The sequence below is a fragment of the Ammospiza nelsoni genome, chromosome 6 (genome assembly GCF_027579445.1).
Source record: "Ammospiza nelsoni isolate bAmmNel1 chromosome 6, bAmmNel1.pri, whole genome shotgun sequence".
Taxonomy (NCBI): domain Eukaryota; kingdom Metazoa; phylum Chordata; class Aves; order Passeriformes; family Passerellidae; genus Ammospiza; species Ammospiza nelsoni.
In genome coordinates, this window is record NC_080638.1 from 54,410,771 (window position 1) to 54,433,961 (window position 23,191).

General features: G+C 48.1%; 1 protein-coding gene across 1 annotated transcript; it reads left to right on the forward strand.

Moving 5' to 3' along the window:
* Positions 1-291: 291 nt before the first annotated feature.
* On the forward strand, positions 292-22,443 carry LBHD2 (LBH domain containing 2). Its single transcript, XM_059473567.1, has 5 exons — positions 292-467; positions 9,770-9,871; positions 14,507-14,597; positions 17,914-18,115; positions 19,207-22,443. The coding sequence occupies exons 3-5, from the start codon at positions 14,508-14,510 to the stop codon at positions 19,281-19,283; spliced, it is 369 nt and encodes a 122-aa protein (XP_059329550.1). The 5' UTR covers positions 292-467; positions 9,770-9,871; position 14,507; the 3' UTR covers positions 19,284-22,443.
* The last annotated feature ends 748 nt before the right edge of the window (positions 22,444-23,191 follow it).

Sequence of the window (23,191 nt, forward strand, 5' to 3'; positions counted from 1 at the left end):
AAAAGTTTGTGCTTTCCGCATTCGACGTTTTCTCAGCAAGGACTGCTGCAGGGCGGGCTGGTGACACCCGTGAGCAAAGCAAGGGGAGAGGGGGACCCGCTCCGGGGGAGCGACCCCTCCGGGCCGGGCGCGCTGTGTGACCCCGGCACCGTGCGGGGGTCGGGGCTGGGTGAGGCCGTGCGCTGCCACACGTGTCCGCGGACAGTGTCCCCTCCCCGCGGGGCGGCCGAGACGTGCCGGGCCGGGCCGGGCCGTGCCTGCGCGCCGCCCCGCCGGCGCTGCCGGGGGAGTGGTTTCCCCGCGCTGGCGGCGGCGGGGCCGGTCTGCGGGCGGGGAGGTGCCGCGGCGGCGGTGCCAGCGCCCGGCCCGGGAGGATGCGGACGCGCTGACGGAGCTGCCGGCTCCCCTCTGCCGCCGTGCATGGGCGGCGGGCGGCTGCCGCCTGCCTCGCCTCGCCTGCCGCGCCGGTGAGCCGGGCCGGGGTCTCCGCCGGGCTCAGGGGTGCGGAGAGGGGGAGAGCGGCCACCTGTGAGTGCCCCGCTCGCAGCCCCGCCGCGGCCGGGAGCAGCGCCCGGGCAGAGCCCCCGTGGCGGAGCCGGCGACCGGAGCTGGGCGCAGGGGCGGCGGGTCGGGTGTGTGCGGGTCCGTGCCGTGCGAGTCGTGTCGGTGCCGTGCGGGTCGGGTGTGTGCAGGTCTGTGTGTCGGGTCGGTGCGGGTTGTGTCGGGTCGGGTCGGGTCGGGTCGGTACCGTACGGATCAAAGCGTTGCAGGTCTGTGCGGTGCGGATCAGTGCCCTGCGAGTCAGAGCGGTGCGGGTCGGGTCGGGTCGGTGCCGTGCGGGTCGGGTGTGTGCGGGTCTGTGTGGTGCGGGTCGGGTCGGTGCCGTGCGGGTCGGGTGTGTGCGGGTCTGTGTGGTGCGGGTCGGGTCGGTGTGGTGCGGGTCGGATATGTGCGGGTCTGTGCGGTGCGGTGTGGCCGGGTCGGTGCCGTGCGGGTCAGTGCGGTGCGGGTCGGGTCTGTGCGGGGCACGGGAGCCCCGGAGCGCGGTGCCCGGGTCGGAGCGCTGCGGGGCCGTGCGGGGAGCGCGGAGCGGGGAGAAGCGCTCCAGTCCCATGGGCGGCCGCGGGGTAACGGGGAGAGAGGGAGAGGTGGATCGCGCGCCTGTGCCGCGGCTCGTTTCTCCTCATGCTTGTTTGTTCGAGTAAAGGGTGTTACGGAGAATTCACTGAGAAAAAGGATTCTCGTTTACAAAAACACCTCCCAACTCGTTCGGCAGCCGAAAGGGCTGTGTGAAGGAATCCTGATGAATGAGCGCAGCGCTGAGGGAGTTGTTGGTTTGTGGGCTGCGATCGCCTCAGCTATTTGTTTGTGCCTTTTTTTTCTCCAAGACAACTTTTGAGGCGAGGAAGCGACTAACAAAGCACAAGTTTAAGACGATGCTTTTGCTTGCAGCCGAGCTGAAGTGAACACTGAAATCCTGCGTTTCCCATCAGGTAGCAAATACCACACATACGATTACTTTTAGAGAATGAAAGAACCTACTTTGCTCTGTAAATGAGGACTATGTTTCACTCAGAGCAAGGGGTGAGAGTATTTTCCATCTGCCAAATGAACATACCACAGAAATTTTCTTTTCATCTGGGACAGAGCCGTATTTGTGCATCTCTGAATATGGCTTCAGTTGTGGAGGGGAGTTGGGTTAGCCTGGACGTAGCATTAACCCCTCCAACCACAATAAGCAACGCACAGAGAGAAATTTGTTTCCATTAGTCTTTTCCCGACTGAGATTTGTACTGCAGTTGTACAGTCAGTACAGCAATGAAGCCCTTCAGGCTGTGGGTTCACATGGCACTGAGGGATCCAGGGTTGGTGTTCACACCTGCCCTGCAGCCTGCCTGGCTCACAGCACAATGCCTCCTTATGAGGAGCCTGTGAAGGAAGGTGAAGCGGGGAAATTCTGCCTACGCACAGCCAGGCTCAAGCCAGTGTTTTCCTTCTCTTAGTTTTAATGAGCAACAAATTTTTTGCCCAGAAAAGAATCCAGCTCACAGCTCAGGATTTGGATAATTAATACACCATTTAAAAAACATGTTTGCAGAGTCAACATTATGATTACAAAGAGAAAACAAGCAAACAGGGAATAACTTGACCCGGTTTTGTCGCTTTCCCATTCTAGCCTGACAGTTTGTCAATCAGGGGGAATTTCCTCCAGTGTCTTTGGTACACTGCCTTAGGAGAAGAAATAATGTGCAAATATAGTTACTACTTTCCCTCCCTTCTCACAATGATCTCTTTGTATTAAGCAACAGGCTTTTGCATAGATCAGGTACCAGCCCCAGAGTGTCACAGGCTCTCTCTCATTTCTGAGATTATTGAATCCTGAGTTGATCTCTCTCTCTCATTTCTGAAATTATGCCCCTGTGTTTGAGCCCATTTAACCATATCTGTTTGGGAGACGTTGTTCAGAGAAGCCTTGATCCTCTGCCATTCAAGGCAGGAAGAGCTCTGCCAGGACTTCAAGGAGACCAGTATCTGCCTCAGCAACAGCCCTTCCTTTTGCTTCTTAAACATGCACATTCTTTGGAAAATTCTGTGAAATAATCAATTTCCTGAATTTCCAGTCTTCAAGGGAAGGCTTTATTGCAAATCCCAGGAAAGCTACCAACCAATAACATCCAGCTAGAATGAAGTAGACTGATTGATACCAACAGGTCCTTCAAATCTCATCTCAGTCTTTGTCCCTGCTTGGTTGCAAGTCCTCAGGGTCTGGGATCACCTCTCCTTCGTGGTTTGGGGAGAGCATGACCAGTCCCCTGCACAGCAGATGCCAGTGCTGGAAGAAGCTGTGGTCCAGCAGGATAATCCCCCTCTCTCATCAGTGTGCATTGACTGATCCCACAGTGTTCTACCCGCAGTGCCCATGTCCCCATAGGAATTAGAGAAAATATTCCAAGTCCAGCTTCTCCATTGAGACCACTGCAGCTTGTGTAAGATGTAACCTGAATTTTCAGCTGAGTTCAGTCTCTAACATGCACACACATAAACTGCCTCTGTGCAAATACTTAGTAGACCTCTAGATTCAGAAGGTGAATGTTAATTGGTTGGCAGGAAGACTCACAGTCTTGTTAATCCATATCTGCTTTCAGTGTTAATGACTCATTAAAAAAAGGCACGCTGAATTTTTTGGTTTTTAGTGATTTCTTTATTTTTAGCTGTGTGCTGTCCTCACCCTCCATCTTCCCCATTCTTACTGTGGTAGGACAGAGTGTTCTCATATCCTCCATCTTGGGCTATGGCAGCTTCCCATGCTTGGAAATTCAATTGAGGTGATGGAGTTTTAATTTGTGGACAAAACCAGCTGCATCTCTGGTGTTAGGTTGTGATACCGTGACACCTGTGGTTGTGCTGGTAATTGCCAAGAAGGAATATTAATAGCCACTTCATTGTCTTTGTTCTCTTAGGAGTCTCTGGTGGGTTTTTGTTTGCTTGTTTTTGTAAAATCTCACCACTTTTGCTTTGTTTTCCTTACCTAAATGCTCAATATTATATCGGGTTATAACACTGATAGCGCTGTATTCTAATTTTCCCAAAGTTACCAGGAAATAACTAATTTGTCTCTTAAGTAAATACTTTTCTATCTGACTGCACCTAACCTCCTACCCTACTGTGTTGCCTAGAAATGAGCCCAGTGATAGACTATCCAGAGTATTCTTTCACAGTGCCAAAAAGACATCAAACATTTTGCAACCCATTTCCCATGACATTTCCATCTGAGAATCGTGTACTCTATGTTGATGCTCTAAGATGTTTTTCCTTCACTCCCTTGCTTGAATTCAGAACTATCCAAAAATACCTAGGGAATGGTAGAAAGAAGCACAGGAAGCCAATTTTAATCTGTCACTGATTCCCATGGGTGCTGCAAGGTGAGGGACAACTGTGGCGTGAAATATTAGGGATGAGAGAATCATCATTTTCCAGAGCAGATCCCAGAAACAAAACTATTTCCTTCTAAAAGCCTTTAGTAAGGGTTGCTTGGAGTTAAAATGAACAATATAGTTATTTGTAAGGTGCTGGCTTTGTAAGGTTGTGGGAAATTAAAGCCTATGCAAAATCACGCTGCTTAATACAGGTGTTTCTGATCCCAAAAGCAAGTTCTCAGATGAGAGTATTTGCACAGCAAGTACCAGAAGAGATACCTCTAAAACATTTAACAGCTTGTTGAGGCTTATCTCTAATTTTGATGGGGTGTTTTCCTAATGAGCTCCTCTCACATCAATTAGCTGCCGAATCTGATGTTAAAAAAATAAATCCAAACTTTCTCTTGGCACACAGTTCCATGAGGGCTCTGTGGAGATTTCCACGATGTCGAGGTCTACCAGCATTCAGAGGAGCTGGCTTAGTCATTCTTCCCATCTGCTCTAGCTCTTCCTCCCTCCGCTGCTCTGCGCATGCTTCCTGGCTGGCTGCTCCCCGTCCCCATCTCCAGGCATCCTGTCTGGCTGCCCCAGCCCCTCCTGCCATACCTGTCCCTTGTGGCATCTTCCGTGAGGAAGCTCAGGTAGTTTAGAGCTGAGATCAAAGAGCTGAAATAAATGAGCTGCTTTAAAGCAGCCAGGGGAAAAGAAAAAGCAACAGGAAGAATCCACCAAGGAAGCACCCATAGCAAGCAGCACAGCAAAAATAATTTGAAAAAACTTTGAGTTGAATCATCTGCAAATCATGAGTTTGCTTTGAAAATTGTGATAGTTAAACACAGGAACATTTTAGTTCTTTTTACGTCTTATTTGACCATTTATGAATCTAGTTTTTAGCTCCTTTTTGCCAAGAGGGCCAGCAGGAGCTTGGGCAGCTACAGTAAGCTGGAAGTTGAGGTTTATGCGTAGCCATGGCGCTCCAGGATCTGGGGATGTCAGAAGAACTGTGGCTCCCCAATGGTGATTGTGCAACACCAGGAGCCGAGGAGGCTGAGTTGGAGTCATGTGCCAGCACTGGCCCTTTGCAAGCCTGTGTTTTGTAGTGTTGGGAGTCCACAGATGAGTGTCTGAGAAATTCCCAGGGGTGATACTTACCCCAGTAGTTTCTTTGGAGCAGGAACAGTAAAAACTGCAGCTTGCCACAAAGTTAGCGGTGAGAGGCAGCACGGTCTGGAAATAGCAGCCTCCTACCCCTTTTCTCTCTCCCAAACTACGTGCTGTGTCTCATGCTGAAATGCCTCAGCTCCTGCACTTGGAGAGCCGTTTCATCTCGCTGGTTCCTGAGAGAGATCGACATCTTCTGTGGAGCACACGCTGCCGGGGAGAGGAAGGCAGCTTTGGCCTGCGGAGAGCAGAGCTCAAGTACTGCGTGGGTGGCCGAAGACAAGAGCTTCTGAAACGAGGGAACAGAACAGATCTCTAATCTCCAGACTCTGACACATATTGCACTTCTCTCAGTTGCTTAGGAAAGAGATTTGCATCCAAAAAGAAGTGGGAGGTTTAAACAGGAGTTCATACATTTATCTTCGGCGGTCCATGCGGTGATTTACATTTTGCTAGTCCCGTGGAATCCACAACACTTCTTGAAGTGCATTCATTATAAATGTGCAACCAGGGGAAACAAAGACTGTCCAAGTTCCTACCTGCAGTATCCAAAAGCTGAGCTGAGGTGCAGTCAGACAAATAAGGCAGTGGGGTGTCACTGATGTCAGTGCTTGTTTTGGGTTGTACCACGATGCTGAAGTCACTGTCCCACCCTGGTAGACTACTGGGCATGGTCCTGCTTGTGGATGGCCCAAGCTACTTGGGTGGCTCTCAGCTATAGTTCCATCCTCCTAGGACTAACAAAAGACTGAGATACGGAGGAATTGGATCTACAGAAGCACCTGGCCATGGAAAATGCCAGCTGTCATTCCTTGCAGGGACATGCCCCTTCTTGTACCATGTGAGCAGCCCCTTCATGGCTTCATCCACCACCACAACTGTAGCTCTGTCATGGAGGGCCCACTCCTCCACCTTGGCTGAACTGACAGCCTGCTCTACTGCAGCAGAGTGCCCTGAATAAGGCACCCTTTCTTCTTCTGGGTGGAAAAACCTCCTTTGACCTGTTTGTTTATTGGGACTTGCTGAGCAGGGTTTCCTGTGACCCATCGAAATTTTCCACTGTGCAAAATGCAAGCAGCAGACCATTGCTTCTCCCACCTCTCGCCATTCTTATGCACTGCCTGTCCCAATTCTCCTTGTAATCAATAGTAGGGGTTTCTTTTTGTAGCACACACAAAGGCTGGAGTCCTTGAATGAAGAGAAGTTTGCATTTATCAGGGGCTGTGGTGGGGTGAGGCGGGAGGTGGGGCGGCCACCCAAGGCTGAGCTCCTGGTTTGTTTGTGGCGTGTCTGAATCAGTGGGAGCCGTGTTTGTGCTGTGATTGCACCCAGAGCTCTGTCCTGGTGCCACGAGGCTGAGCTCCAGAGCCACCTTGGGGATGTCCATCCAGCACAATTTAAGTACAGGGCTGGAAAAGCCCTTGGCATTGACCCATTGAAATAAGGAGGGGAGGGCTCCTGTTTCTGCCGTGCCAGAAAAATGATAGATTTGCAAGTGGAGTTCAAGGCCAATTTCTGCCTCATATCTACGCTTTGTTAGAAGGTGCACCTTCAATGTGGTATTGTTAGGCTGTTATCACAATATTTCCATGAGTGCTCAGTGGGAAATGATTACTTTGGGAAGCCTGGGAAGGGAAGAGGGTGTCCTGCAGTCTCTGCTAATCTAGCAGCAGCCCTGGCATCCTGAGGTTAGGTCTCACTTTGCCACCCGGTTGTCTCCAGCACTGGGGCAGCTCAGGGAGAAGGGGTGATGTTCCAGAGTAGGAGGAATCTCTAAATAGAAGTGCCCTGATTTTGGAGGTGCTGCTGCTGGTGGGAGAAAAGTTTGGGGCTCGGAGCCTCTGAGACATGCTCCTTTATCAAGTGGGCTGCTAGGATTTCAGCCTGTGGCCCAGTTCCTGTTTCTGTTTTAAAGCACACTTGCTTTAAAAACATCTACTTTGCAATTCACAGTGGATTTTTCCCAAGGAGAGGACTCTGCTGCTGTGCCTGGTGGAGTCCTCTGCCCCCATGGAGAGCAGACTCGGGAGAGACAGCCAGGCTGGGCTTCCCATGCACTGCAGCTGACCAGAGCTGCTGCCCAATATCCCACATCTGCTCTGGTGCCAGTTACTCTCCCAGGGGTGGTGAGGCCACCCCACTGGGACAGGCTGTGTTCTCATGTTGTAGAAGCTCCAAAAATGCGGTTTGCTCCAGATGTTTTCCAACATGGGAGAAAAGCCCAGAGAGCACCTTTCAGTGCCTGGGCTTGTGACCCATGCCACCAGCACAGGTGGAGACTCATCCCCTTGTGTGAGCTGAGGGCCCTGGCTCTGGGCAAAGGAGCCACCACTGAAGCATTCCTTGGTCTCACTAGTGAAAACTGGGAACATCTCAGGACTTCCTTGCTTCATGCTATGGCTCCTAAAAAGGCAAGACATGATCAGCTCATTGGAGTAATACCTAAATTCATTGCTCTTTGCTGGGAGGTATAGCCAGGCTCTGCAAGCCCAGACCAGGGGTGGCCAAGGCAGTACCACTGGTCTTGGAGACTTGGGACTTGACTCAGTTCCTATTAATGACAGCACAGCTGTGTTGGTGCTCCTGCAGCCAGAGAAGTTGGTTATCAAGCTGAGGCAAAGGAAGGCAAGTTATTCTGGCAGCAGAAGATGGGTGGGTTGGAAGAGGGTGCATTGAGCAAATGGGCTCCAGGCTGGAAAGCAGCAAACGTCGGTAGAAGGGACAAGAAGAGATAACCAGAGAAAAGGCTTTACTTGGGTAATTTCCAGATGGTTTCCATTGCAGTAAAAGCCCTTTGCAAGGTCTCAGTAGCTGTGCCTTGTTTCTAAAAGATTAGGCAGTATCACAAAGGAAGGGGTTTAGTTTATGTTTGTCAGCCGCAGAAGGTAATCACATCTATTAGGCAGGTAAAGTGAATATTTTCTCTTCAGAGAATAAATGCATTCTGGTAGTTCTGTACTGGAATATGGCTGTGATACTGGGAGAAGGGACATTTTCCATGCTGTGGTCCTGAAGTGAATTGTTTTTATTCCAGGTTTCAAGTAGCTGAGCAGCAGGGGCTGACATCCCCTGTCCAACACTGCATGCACCATAGGACAGAGTTGCTCAAAACACCAGAGAGGGATTGGGCTTGGGTCAGTTAAATCCTGAAGTCCTTTGCTGAGACTGGAAAGCAGTGGATGTGGGTTTAATTAATGCAGTACTGCATGGGTCCTTGTATAGCACTAGCCAGTCATCTGAAGATAACTCTGAATAGGAAGTGGCCTGGCTTGGATTCCAACCACTGACCATGTGGTGTCTGGTTCCTTATCTCCTACACCCTTTTGCCTCTCATTGGCAGTGTAATAATTACTCTGAAATAATTGTTCTTATTACATCCAGTCTTTTCTGAAGGAGATATTGAAGGTGGACAAATTCAAGCTGAATTTTTGTAGGTTTAATAGCAGCAGCTTTGTAATGGGTAGTGGGATAAAAATCTTCCCAGACCATTGGATAGCATGGTATCAGATGCTCCCTTGTTTTTATGAGACAAACACTGAGTGTAGTCATGAATTTTTAAGGGACTAAACATTAGCCTCCCTGATGTTGGTTTGGTCATTGGTTAGCAAGGAGAATTGCCAGACAAGAATTAAACCTTCTGGATTGAATCCTGGGGATAGAGAAGTGATTTCCTGCTTCCCTGATTTTCAATAAGCATGGCCTGTGGCACGAGAAGAAACTCCAGAATGCAATACACAATTTTCCCTCTGTCACTGTTTTTGAATAAAATCAGTGTGCAGTTAATCCAGTGTAATAAATTTTGGTAGGAAGGCTTCCAGAGCAGGTAGATTTGTTTAATCATTTGGGCTGGAATCCAAACCACTGGAGGATATAAAATATATATACTAATGCCATTCACTTCACTGAAAACACCATTTTCCCATCCAAGGAAATAGCTGTGGCTGGCATGAATATATATTTGGAAAGCTGTAGAGCTAAACAAATTTCTCAGAAAATCATCTCTGGCCTAGATACTGACTATATTTACGCACTGTAACTCCTGAGGCTCATCAGCTAAGGCTTTCTGACAGAGAAGTCATCAGAAATCAGTGATTCACTCTTTGAAATGGTGGGATCCTCACTCCTGCTCAGTAGGCTCCCTGTCTTGATAGCAGTCAACATATTACCTTCAAATTGGAGTAGATTTTTCAAAAAAATCACTTCCCCTTGACTTCCAAAAGAACTGTGCAGTAATGCAATGTTAATGGATCCTTCTCTGAGCATGTTGTCTTCTTTGTGTATTGATCAGTAGAACTGTCTCTCACTAAACAAACTGATCCTGCCAAATAAGGGAATACATTTTTTGTTTTCCAATTTTCCAACAATCAATACAATTTCTGTATGGGAGGATTTCAGAGTATCCCAGTTTCTGCAGTTTTTGTGTAACTCAGACTAAGGAATAAGGTTTAGCATCACAAAGAGTCGGACTGTGAGGTGTTTCAGTTAGCTTTGGGTGGCTTTGGTACATTAATTGCCTCAGTAATTCACAAGGTGCTCCGTGAAGATCAAATCCCACCTTGCACAGAAAATGGTACAGACCCTCACAGTGGGGCTTTCTGCAGCAAGCTTTCAGCAGGACTCTTTCACACCAGTGCCTGCCAGCGTTGTCCCTCTGGTCACCAGCTCTGACTCTGCTCTGTTATCTCTTCCAGGCACTTCTAGGCTCTGACTGAGTCTGCACCACTCTCCCTCAGCAGTGCAGGCGCCTGTGGCAAGGACAGTTTTTGGAAGTGACACCGTGGATGTGATTGAAGGTAACGTGCTCTCTTTGTCACTGCCCTGTGCTTGCTGCTTATCCTCCCCAGAGCCTCCTGCTCTGGCTGGAGTCCCCTGTGCTGCTGTCCTGGCTGGGGAGGGAGAGCAGGATCAGGCCTCAGTTCACTGCATGCCTGAGAATCCCCCAGACTGATCCCTGCTTCGGTAACAGCTCTCCCTAACCACAGCTCAGCTTGTCCCATACAATGTGTTTGTGCCCCTGTCCTTAAGGAAATACTTCCTTGCATCATGTGACCTGCCTATTTTCCATGAGTGCTGCACATTTTTGAGTCCTGAAGGTGGTCTGCATTCAGATACTGTTTTTTCCCCATGAATTTCACAGGTCAGTTTTGCCCTCTGTTCAAAACCTAAAATAAAAGTGTGCATTGTTTCTGAGGCCTTTCCCATGGGAGGTGGTTTAGCACTTGTCAGGCTAAATATTGCTCTGTATGTTACTGACCTTGTTAGTGCCATCACAAGCAGCACAAAGTGATCTGTGCTTTTGCTCCGTGCCCCTGGAAAAAAGATCAGCATAGGGTGATCCTGGGACTGTAGCACTTTAGCACTGCATTTAAGATAATCTTCTCTAAATGTAGTTTTCTCACAGAAAAGCAAGAACAGATTTCACTTCCCCCTCCCTTCCCCATTGGTATATTTATGCTTAATTAAAACTAGGGGAAGTAATGTATCTCTTAATTCACTGACACAAGAATTTTAAGGTTCAGAGTAGATGACTCATCCACCAGAACAGAATTTATCCTTTGTTTGTAAATGCTATTTATTGCCTTGTTTTGCATCACTATGGCTACTGTATGTCACTGGTGATACCAGCATCTACCATACATAAAATGAATGCAAGACTGAATTGAAGAGCTGTAGTTCTTGTAATTGTTTGAATCAGCCACTTTTCTGTTGTATGTCAGTCAGTACATCTCATGTAAAAGCAGTGCTAAAAGTGGCTTAATATTTTCCATCAACACTGAAAAGCAAAAAATTGTGCATAAATGTTATCACAGTTTGAAAAGCCCTAAGCAGCATCACCAAGCCTGTTGTTCAGTTTATAAGGCTTTATAAACAACTCAGTGATGTCCTACAGGTGATTTTGAAGTTTCAGGAACTGATTTGCAGTGGCATTCTCAATTATTTTACATCTAGTTACGCTTCTGTTAAAGAGCTAGTTAAGCTCGTTAGAAACATCACTGCTTTCACAGCCCATATAGATCCTTCTGCTTTCCTTCACTGTTTCAGAGTGAAGACTGGGAATAATTAATCTATTCCAGTTAAAGCCTAATTATTTTGGCAATTGCATGGCCCCATGTTCTATTCTGAAACACATCAAGTACAATCACTTCTGCTGTCCTATTCAATCAAAGCCTTAAGTTGCACAGATTTTCTGAAATGGCCTGGGCTTCAACAGCTTGGGAGCTGATTCACTGAGGCATCTGCTGTAACACTGGCAGGACTGTCACCATTTTTCTAGCCCAAATCATTTGTCTTTGTCATTTACAAATAATCTGCAGGGTATAATGTGGTCTTAGGGAAGCACGGAGCCCATTATTGCTCAATAATAGAATTTCGTGAGGTCTTAACATCTTGGAGCTCATATGACACATTTGACAGTGCATGTGTGGATGTATATCTCAAATTTCCCATGGAATGAGGACAGAGAAATATTTAAACATTTGCAATGTATTGAATGGCTGCTAAAATAAACCAGTCAGCTATGAGTGAGTGCAGGATTCTGCTGCTGGCTAGCAGGGACCAACCCCCAGGACACACAGCAGTGGGTAAGGCTTTTCTGGTTGCCAAGACTGAAACTTCATAAATACTGACCCCATGCAAAGCCTCTAAGATTATTTCCATCTAGACACACACTTTCTCATTTCCTTTTCCCTGCAATCCAGGATAGCTGGGCTTAGGGTGCTGAACCCCAAAAAGGATGCCAGGAGAGAGATGTTCATCTTGGACATGCTCAGAGTGGTGGGCCCAGTGCTCCTCCAGGCTCACAGCTGGCTCTGGCTGACACAGGGTGTAAAAGCCCTGCAAAGCAGCTCTTCCCAAAGAGCTGGGCTGGGAGAGCATGGTCCTGCTATTGCCAGAGGGGCAGCAGGAGGGGTGAAAAGGCCCCTCTGGGAACAAGGAAGGGTCTGGGGCCAGAGTGGGGAAAAAAGGCAGGGATGGAATGATCACCGGGAGTGATCAGAGGGAGGTGATATCAGAGGGAGTGCTACTTTCCTTTTGGTCCAGGGGCACATCTCTGTTCTTTTGAGTGCTGTCTAAGGTGGCAGGAACAGCTGTGAGCAGGGCCCACAGTTATCACTGCTGGGAGGGGTCTGCCATTTCCAGGCTGCTGCTCCCTCAGTGCTGTTGTCCATAGGTGCCCAGTGGTATGGCCTGCTGGATGCTGCAGGAGTAAAAGCATGTGTCCACAAACATGCCTCTGTATTGTACTGATGGGGTGGTTTGTGCTGTCCCTGGGGAGTGGCACAGGTCCAAGCAAGGGCTGGCAGCTCAAAACACTCTTCCTAGCAGGCAGAACCTGTCCCTCTTTTACTATGCCATGGCTCTGGGAGGATTCAGGCTGTGTAAGCTGCAGGGTGCTCAGATCAGGGGTTTGGTTCAGCCTTTTGCTGGGTTTCAGAGCCTGGTTGCACTTTCCTGTTCCATGCATGCACCAGGAAGTGTGTGAATTAATTCAGTGTTGGTTGGGTCCAAGGCTGACCCTTCAGGGCTTTTCCCTGTGCTGATGAATAGGGTCCTGGTCCAAAGCTGAGCCAAGTGTCCCACAGTTCTGCCATGCTTTTTCTTAAATGTGATGCAGTGGGAGTGAAAGTCTCTGCACTATCATGCTGCTCCGTGCTTCAGCTAATTAAAGTCATTGTGAAGGGTCTCGTAGTAATTGCAGATATTGTAAAATTTAGTTCTGTCCAATAATTGGTAATGTAAGCCTGAAACAAGTTGTCCTTAAGATGTTGTAGTTGGCATTTCTCAGAAGGTGCAGCAGTTACAAAGAAGGCTTTTGTGTATGCAGCAGGGCCAGAATTAATGGCAGCATTCAGTCATGCCTGAAGGAGTGTTTGCTGTGGCAGGTGGCAGGGCAGCCTGATGGATGGTGCCTACACTGTGTGTGCTGCAGGAGGCTCCAGCAGCCACCAACTGCACTACCTGATGAAGAGAGGGAAAGCCCCATGCCAGATCTCTCCAGGGCTGATGTATTAACATTTAAAATGAACATGGCCCCTTCAGCTCAGAGTGGCTCTGTGTGTCCCTACACACTTAATATGCCTTCTGGAGACTTTGGGCATCATCAGATTTTTCAGTGGAATGCTGTATTTATAAATGGCAAATGGAGGAAAATCCCAACATGCAGCTGCCTGGACACGGGCTGGGCCGAGTTGTGCAGTGAGGGCTGTGATGGCTCTACTCTGCCTCTGCTCTGGCTCTGCTCTGGCTCTGGCTCTGTTTCTGCTCTGGTTCTGCTCTGGCTCTGGCTCTGGCTTTGCTCTGGTTCTGCCTCTGCTCTGGCTCTGCTCTGGCTCTGGCTCTGGTTCTTCTCTGGCTCTGGCTCTGGCTCTGGCTCTGGCTCTGGCTCTGCTCTGTCTCTGTCTCTGTCTCTGTCTCTGTCTCTGGCTCTGGCTCTGGCTCTGGTTCTTCTCTGGCTCTGCCTCTGCTCTGGCTCTGCCTCTGGCTCTGCACTGGCTCTGCCTCTGCTCTGGCTCTGGCTCTGGCTCTGCTCTGCTCTGGCTCTGCTCTGGCTCTGCTCTGCTCTGGCTCTGTTTCTGCTCTGCCTCTGCTCTGGCACTGCTCTGGCACTGCTCTGGCTCTGGCTCTGCTCTGGCTCTGCTCTGGCTCTGGTTCTGCTCTAGCTTTGGCTTTGGCTCTGGCTCTGGCTCTGGCTCTGCTCTGCTCTGGCTCTGCTCTGGAATGCTGCCGTGCCTGGCAGAACCAGGCCAACCCCGTGGCCAGCGCCTCTGCCTGTGGTGCCAGGTGGCACAGGGTGATGCTCAATGGGCACCCAGGCACCTTAGGTGCCTAAGTCCCAGATTTAAATGAGATTTAGGTGCCATACAGTCCCTGATGCATTTGGAAGTCCCACTCGACACCTCTCCAAACACTCAGGCGAGTAAAGACTGCTGAAAATCTGGTTCTTAGACACCAATACAGCTGGTGTGTCTGGAATTAACAGCTTAAAAAGAAGTGCTGGCTCATGACTAAATGGAAGAGACATCTGGAAGAGCAAATATTGAAGACATTACGAAGAATCAGAATCAGAATTTAATTCAAGGCTGATATTTCCACCAGTTACTTTTTTTGGTCCACAGATGCAATTTCTGAGCTCATATGTCAGTAATAAACTGATTGCTGATAACATTGGAGGACTCCAGTTTCCAGCTGATGCCTCTGGGACTCTGTGGGGGTCCTCTCTGTTCCAGGGGCAGCTGGGGTCGATGCCCTGCTCAGCATCACAACATGCAGCAGCTACAGTTAGCTTGGAGGCCAAGGAAATATTTTTTGGACAGCTCAGGAAGGAAAGTGTAACACAATTATTTTAACCAATATGAAAAGCCAATAATTTTTGTTAAATTAGCTCTGGGGCCAAAGCTCAGAGTCCCATTCTGTTTTACTGTTCCCAGCATGACAGAGGTGATGAACACCCGCGAGCCGGTGATGGAGGAATTTGCGCTCGGCCAGACTCCTGAGGAGGAAGGAGGCCCCTCCAGCCAGGTAACTTCAGCTGAACTGAGAAGTGTCTTGAGTTGTTTGTCAAAAGCCATTTAATGCAGCCAGTAACTGTCCTTAGGCTAGGTGTTGAATTGCAGAGCACTGCTGCCAGAAGAACAAGCCCTACAATACGTGTTTGATCCTACACAGGTTCTATTATTACAAGTTAAGAGTTGGGCTGAAGTGTTCAGTGGGGTGCCAGGTCTGCAGGGCACAGTGACAGCAGTGCCCAGATCCTGCAGGGATGCAGGCACAGAGGCTGTTTGTCACCAGGAGTTCAGATCTGAGCAACTACTGTGCAACAGAGGCATCCAGCCAGGACTGTGCCAAGCTTTTACACAGCCACCCTTGAAATGAACTGAGCTCCCTTAGGCTCAGAGGGAGCTCCCTTTTTAGAACAGAGACCATTTGAAATGATTGGCTAGTTCACAGAAATGGCTGGGGCATCACAGCAGCACCACTGGGCAGGGCCGTTTGCTGGCAGGTGCAGGAGCATTTTCTGTGCCCAGGCAGTTCCACACTCCCCCTCAAGCACCACCCATTGCAGCAGGAGGGATCACGATGTCCCAAGCCCCCCTTGTGGCAGCCCCCACATCACAGTTTGTGCTCTGTGCTTGTGCTCATGACTCTGTGTCACTACCAGGGACCAACCACATAATGTGTCCTGGTGGACCTGAGCTGCCTCTCAACACAATGTGTAATGTTGTGAGCAGACTCAGAGGGCTACTCCAGGAGCAGCCTCTTGCAGGTGAAAATCTGGCATTTGGAAACCAGGGAAGTCAGAACAGAAATTTGCAAATTCCTTTTGGATCACTCGTTCATGTGGTGAAAGGCTTTGTGCCTTTAAAGAGCACATGGACTTTGCTGTACCTCAGAGGCTGCACAGGATGGATGCTGCTCACTCAAGGAGCACATTTTCAATATTCTTTTTCCTCTTCTTCACCAAATTCCAGGTTCTCAGTGTTGTATTAGTGTATGCTGCCCAAACTCTGTCCCAGCCCTGACTTTACCTGTGCATGCAGGGCTGTTCTCTGGTCTCTCTGATGATATGCTCCAGAGTTTTCCCCCAGCTCCTTTACCTTTCCCCTCTGGGAGAAGGTGTTACCACCCACATTTTAGTGATAGCCACCTGAGGCAAAAAAAAAAAAAAATCAAACAGAGATGAGATGTAGCACAAACTCAGTGACTCAGTGGGAGAACTAGGTTCCTTCCAGCAACTTCCAAGCACTCTGTCCAGGAGACTGGTCCTTCTCTTCCTGCAGTCTCCTGCCCACTCATCACACGCTCCAGCTTCTGCAGAAAAACACAGCAAGGCCCAACAGGCAGCTCTGCTTCCTGCCAGTCCTGACTCATTCCTGGAGGGACATGGTAAATGCTGGGCTCTGGTGAAAAAAAAATTATGTGGTTGATGTGAGAAAAGACCATATGAGAATGACACAAACAAAAATAGCCACAGCTGAGGCCGCACAGGTGCCTTTCCTAAATTTTCTTGCAGCTGTAATAATCATTCCTCAGGCCATTTTTAGATCTTTCCATGTCATTTCCTAAGGCTTCAGAAAGCAGATGAAAAGCAGAATTTTTGTTGTATTGCATTGCCCATCCAGAGGTTGCCAGCAGGTTTGGGGATGGGGTGGCTGTCATGCAGCCTCTGCCACCCCAGCAGGCAGCACAAGAGCTGGGGAAGAGGTCACTGTCACCTGCCTGTGCAGCCATGGAGAAAATGCAGCAATTTGCCCACAATTTTATGGCTCTTTTGTGCCAGCTGAGCCGTGAGGCTGAGGGAGCCGGGCTCCACTGTGGGTCTGCAGAGGAGGGCACTGCTGCTCAGCAGGTCTGTGGATCTGTCCTGCCCAAAGAGACCTTGTCTCATATTTGGTTTCCAGTCAAGACAGCTGCCATGGAAATGTCTTTCCAAATTATGAACAGCTCAGGGGAAGTCTGTGTCATGGGAAGTTGGGCAGCTCTTTTCTGATGGGCAGCATAAGCAGCATTGCTTGGTCAGGATGAGTTATAAACTGTGGGTGCAGCTCAGGGTGGCACCAGAAATGTTTGCCTTCAGTGATTCACGTGGTCTAATTCTACTGAAGGCACTTTCTCACAAAAAAAAAATCCTAATTGTGTCTCATTACACTAATATGCAACATTTCTCACCTTAGTATAGATAGCAGAGACCCTGGTTCAGTGGTGAACATGTTGCAGATGTGTGGGGAGGTTCCCACCAGCCCAGAGCAAACCTGTGGCAGCCTCTGAAGTTAAACTGGGATCATTCTTGCTCTCAAGTCCTGGTTCAGTCCCTTTACATGCACCTTGATTTTATTGTTAGAAATTAAACACAAGGAAATAAAAATAAAACTCAGCTAGCATGGAGGGATTTGTAGCTTGTTAGTTCAGGTATATGGAAGTTGGAGGATCCAGGAGAAAAGGTTTCAGTGAAGCAACAACAGAGTTTCTTATGGTAATGTCCTGGAGGAGCTGGAATGATTTTTCCTCCAAAAAAACCCTAAAACAATCCATGAGAACCAAAACTATTCAAAACAAAGTACCCTGAGAGATTTAAGTGATCCAGCTATGTTGAAAACAGGAAAGCACTTTTATGTTTACAATATCCTTCACTAAAAAGCTCTAGTTCAGCTTCAAGCTCTAACACACTGTGGAGTGTTTGATCTGCAGCTTCAATGTGACAAATGAAAATAAATAGCTGGCACAGTCCTCTGTGTAAAGATGTTCTCTGGGGCTACCTGTTTTGCATGAATGCATCATAAAATAGTGTTCCACATTGCAGAAAATAGCTCTGCACAGTGGTGGCTTCTTAATAAACTATCACTGCAAGAAAATGGGAATATCATATCAGGACAGCAGCCATAAGGGCTGCAGCAGCCATTTAGCTTAGCCTTACAGCAATGACCTTGGTGTCCCCAAACCCCACCAGAACTGAAACACAAGTGTTTGGCAGCATAACAAATTTTCTCTCCCAAGTCTCCATTTTCACTGCTCTTGTGGGATCACACGAGTTTGGGCAATCGTCTCCTCAACACACCAGCAAGCAAAGTGGGTTCTTTGCTCAGGAAGGGACAACACGTGCAGGGGGGAGTGTGCTGAGACCTACAGCCTCTCTGCACCATGCTTGGCCAGCAAGGAGCTGGGTTCAGCTGGTTTTGAAATCCTCCCTGTGCAGGGCTGTTGATCTGCACCAGTTGGAAGAGGATTTTTTTAATGGACATGTAGAGTACATGTCAAATGCAGAAAGGACATACTCTGCTTGCTCTGAATAAACATCCCTGCACAAAGCTTTGATGTGCATCCCCAAATGTCTCCCCAGGCCTTCCCAGACTCCCGTGAGAAGTACCCCAAGCTGTCCAAAAGGCTGCCTTCCATCGTGGTGGAGCCCACCGAGTCCGGGGAGGTGGAGAGCGGGGAGCTGCGCTGGCCTCCTGAGGACCTCAAGTCAGCGGAGGACAAAGGTCTTCATGGTGACCAAAGAGTCTGTGTCCAGCAACAGCAGCAGCAGATGGATCTGGAAGGTCTGAATGAGTATTTTTCATCCTTGTTCCCCATAGGAAAATAGCTGTTTCAGACAGTGCTGTGCACTGAAGTTAACAATGAGACAAACACTTCAAGGTGCCCAGAAAACATCTGTGCTGGAGGAGTCCTGTGGACTGAAAATTTTGTTGTAGATTTTGAGCAGTGATGTTTTTATCTGCATCAGTCACTCACTTGGCCAACAGGCAGTCAGTGCACTGCACGTTAGCAGGTCACTCTGGGGAGCAGTAATCCTGGTCAGCAGCATGTATCCATCCCTGTCTCCTAGCCTAGAAGTGAAATGTCTGACAGCTGCACGTTTTCAAAGCATCCTGCTGTCCCAGGAATGTGTGAGTGCAGCAGCAGCTCACAAATATGTACCCCTGGCTGGCAGTGTCACTGTGGGGTAAGTACAGGTAAAGTAAGACCTTGTCTAAGTGTAGCTTGCACAGGAAGTGCTCCAATGAGAAACTGGCCTATTTATTTCCTTTTTTTTTTCATCTCAGTGCTGTCCTTTTCTCTTATAGAGTGACCTGGTTTCCATTTCAGTGCACCAGCATTTGCCACCCAAACCCCCAGACACAGCAGCCAGGACAGGGTGCAAGATGCACCTTCCCTTCCCTTCCAAGGGGTGATGACAAAAGGTCTTGAAGTGTAAAATCACCTGCTATTCCAGTTGGCATTTCTGGGTGGTGACAACCACAGGGTATGATCATTCACAAGTAAATATGAGCCAAATCTTTCCTGAATTTCAGGTTATATATTGTGGTTTCTCTTTTGGTTCTGTGCCTTGATTTAAACTCATTATGTCTTCAGGCCTCACAGCTTGAGCAGATTTCCAAGACTGGGTGGCCTTCCCATGACAGTGGCTGTCCATAGGGGTCATCTCATCTCACTAATACCTTACCCGAGGTCTCAGGCACTCTGCAAAGTCAGACTGTGATGCACTCAGAATTCCTCACCCCAGGTTTAACTACTGGTTTGCAAGCAGAGAAGATTTCTTGTATCAGATTAACTGCCAGGTACAGCAGGTAATCAAACAAAGGCTGCACCTATATGGGGAAATAAGTGCTGATGAGCTGTTTCTTTGCAGATACTTTAGCACACCCAGCTCAAGATGTGGAAGACAGTACAGATACTCTGGAAAGCAGAACTGAAGAGAATGAGTAGGAGCTCCATGGCCTCAGAAGTGAAACTTCATTGTGAATGTTGTTGGAAAGCTAACACACTCTGAAGACATGTCAAAGTAATCTGTATTTAAATCTGCAAGGGTTTTATTTAGTTAGTACCTGGTAAGAAGCATCTGGGCTTTAGAACTGTTCTTCTAACATTTTGATTTTCAGGCTGGGATTCATATTATTTGTTTAATTTCCCCTTGGGAAACAATGGGATGTGTTAGGAAATACAAGGCTGTCAAGGAAAAGATGCTCCTAATTTTAATTAGTGCATTTCATTGGTTTTATCTTTTTCAAGAAAGGCTGCTTTCAGGTGTCAACATCAGGACAAAGGGGTTGCATTTCTACAGGAGGAATGTCTTAAATCTAAAACCTTTCTTTTTTTAGCCATTTCAAACTAGCACTGTGATATTACGGACAATAGATGTAATATAACGTCACCAGTTGATTTTTTAGCTTTTGTATAGAGTCGCAAGGGCAAGGTTTGCCTCCTGGGGCAGCCCAGAGCAGTTCTCTCCCTTTGGCTAACCTGTGCATATTTGGATGAACCAGCCTTTCCTTAGCTGCCTTTTCAGCAAGGCTGATGCCTTTTGGAAGCGCTTTCTCGCTGTTCCTTAGCTGGTGGATGAGCTGGTCGCTGGTGTTTGTGGCTGAGGCTGTCTGTGGTGGGCTTGGTGGGGTGGATCGTGCTGTCCATTTGCTCTTCAGGCCAGGTCCAGCCGTGGTGTGGTGTGCACTTATCACCCCTAAAGCTGGTGAGATGGCTCCTGCTTCCCCCAGGGCTGGCTTTGTCCCACCTCGTTATCAGAGATTGTTGTGACGTTACTCCTTTGGTATGTTTGGTGTAGGTGCAGGGGCACAGCTGCTCCTCCCTTGCCCTGAGCAGGGTGGTGGTAGGGCGTAGGTGGCAGGAGCTCCACAGCACATCCCAAACCTGTGCTCCATTTTGCCTGGCTCCAGGTTTCCCCTGAGCCAGCTGCAGTGGGAGGGGTGTGGTGGGAAGGACAAATACCTGCCTCCCTCCTGGCCAGGTTGGCTCTGCTGGCAGGAACACGAGTGCCAAGGGGTGCCCTCCTCACCTGCAGCATGGCCTCCTCAGCTTTAGTGGCACCGTCACCTCCTGGAGCCCAGAGCTCATGGTGGGACAAGCTGTGTCTGGACACCTCTGCCCTCCAGTGGATTTTCCTTGGGAATTTGGGGGTCATTTTGACAGGAGTGAATCCCTTCCTGCACAGGGACCTCCCAGAGACTCCCTCCACTGTCCCAGGAGAAGCACCAGTCTCAGCCTGGAACAAGACCTGTTGGATGGGCTGGTGGGGGTGGATACTGCCTGTTCTCAGAGGGATTTGACTATCAGTGATGAGTGTCCTGGAAGCTGTAAAGATGGCTTTTTCCATCTCTGCAGGGCTGGATGGGGTCTGTACTTCCAATTAATGTTACATCCAGAAGAAGCTGCTTGCTGTAGGTGGAGTGAAATAATAGGATTTCTTCCAGCATTAACTCCTAAGTTGACTTCCAAGTGCTTTCTTTTCTCCAGTAATAATTTTCGCTAACAACAACTTTTAAATGTGTGATGGTTGATAAAATTTACTGGCCAGATGTATTAATAAGTTTTTACCTTCTTAGCAACCAAATTTAATATATTTACTTACAAAGAATTCTGTGCAATGAATGTTTATTACAAAGGAAAGAGACTATTTTACTTCAAAGCAACATTAATTTATGTACAAAACTATAACTCATTATTTGGGGTGTTTGGGATCTAGGACCCTTTTTATAAGCAGTGTAGTACAGTATAATGTGATACTTAAGTTAAACTTTGCTCTCTCAATCTATATAACAATCTGTTTTGCCTTCTTGATGTAGACTTTCTTGCCTACACTGTTAGAATTACTTCGTTGGGTGAGTGGGATTCTGGTCAGAGCACCGAATTTCACCAGACTAACTGAAGGTTTCAAGAGCACATCTTATATCTGGCTGCTATCCCTGTCACCCCCTCATTTTACTGGTAAAGCCAACAAAGCTGGAGCTCCGTGTTGGCACGGGAGCAGTGAGGGGAGAGGGTCCCCAGCTCGGACCCACCGTGGCAGGGGAGAGCTGTGCTGGCGAGGCAGCCAGGCTGATGGGAGATGCTCTTTAAATGCTGCTTTTGCATCGACTGTCAAGAAGTTTTACAAAGCTCTGGGGAGAAAACAACAGCAGTGACGACATATTTTTAGCTGTGTGATTTCCTTCCAATCTGCATCTGCCCAGCTCTGTGAGGAATGACGTTAGATGTATCACTTAATTTGCTTTTTGCTTTATAAAAGGAAAACCAGTTGTTTGAAACACTTCCCCCAATTTTCTGTGCTCTCTATCTGCTTTCAGACGCTCCCTCCCTTCCTGCTCTGGATGGCCCTTATCCTATTTCCACCTGAGGTCAATGGCACTTCCCTAAATATGTTTCCCAAAGAAACAACTAAATTCTACATACACCCTGAAAAGACGCCACGCAGGCACCACTGCTTTTTTTCATCCTTGTACTTAAAGCTGCAGCTGGTATAGAAATCCCAGATTTCCTTCTTCCAGCCTAATTACTCCTCTCTCTCCTTTTCCCTCTTTTGTGCTGCTCCCCTGAAGTATTTTACCTGAACCAAATGGTTGCTTCAAACTAAAGCTTTCTCCTAAAGCTGTGTGGCCTCAGTTTAAGAACCGTGCAAAGCCAAACTCCTCCTCCCATTTTTATTTTTCTGACCATGGGCCAGAGGCCCTAAAACAGGAAAGCAAGATAGAGAGAAAATTGTTTTATACAAACAAACCCTATTTATTCAACTTGCAGGTCTATGAATGTCCACTTACTTTGTCTGTGTGCAAGTGTTGTCTCTCTAATAAACTCAATAGTTGTTTTGTATTTTTTTCTGGATTAAAAGCTTTGTAGAAACTAAAAAGAAAAAAAAAAGACATTCAGTCATATTTTTCTAGTCTAGCTTGTAGAATATTTAATGTAGTGCAGAAAGGAAGTTTTATGGAGTAAGACATTGTTGAACTTTGCTCTATTTCAGTTCTTTCTAATTTTGTAAAATGCCACCTGTACATAATACTCGACTAATGTATGTCCTGTAGATGTATTTCACCATTTAGCCTATTAAATGCCTATACTGAACTGATTGGAAGAAGCAGTGTATCCACAGTGTCTTTGTTTGAACATGGAAAGGGTTAGAGGTGGTGGTGCATGTCCTACCACTAATACAGGGAATGAAGCCTTTGCTCCATGGCATGCAAATCCTCACCCAGGCCCTCCAAACCACATGCTCCTGCACAGACAAATTCAGATTTACATCAGGGACAGCTGCCATAGCCATCTCTTCTTCGACCCCTTCCTTGACCAGGCAGCTCAACACTCCCTGTTCCTGTTTGAGGATTTGCTCTCTGCCCTGCTCACCCTGCTGGTGCCCTGCCTTGCTGTGCTACCAGTGAGCCAGTGGCTCATCTTCATTCACCTTTCTATGCTATGCACATTTTTAATGTTTTCTGCAAAGGCAATTGTGGAGCCCAGCAGGAACTCACATTACTGGAAACCTACACCCTGTGCAAAGAGAGCAGGGTCATGTAGCAGCGAAGATGAGAGGCAGAGATAGTCTGCCAGTGAACAACCAATTTTTTCCCAAAACATCAAATTGCTAGAAAACAAAGGATCAGATAACTGGAGGGTGAAGCTATGTCTTACTTACCCAGCTCAGCAGCAGCTGCTGCTCTCTGAGATGGGTAAATCCCCTGGCAAAGGCATTGCTGCAGGGCAGAGGCAGTTCCCTGCCACTGCAGGGCTGTGCCTGCTGGGCAGTGGCTGCATGGCCAGGGGAATTTGCTGGATCCCAGGCTGGGGCAGTGAGCCAGCTCTGGCACTGCTGGCACACCTGATGCTTA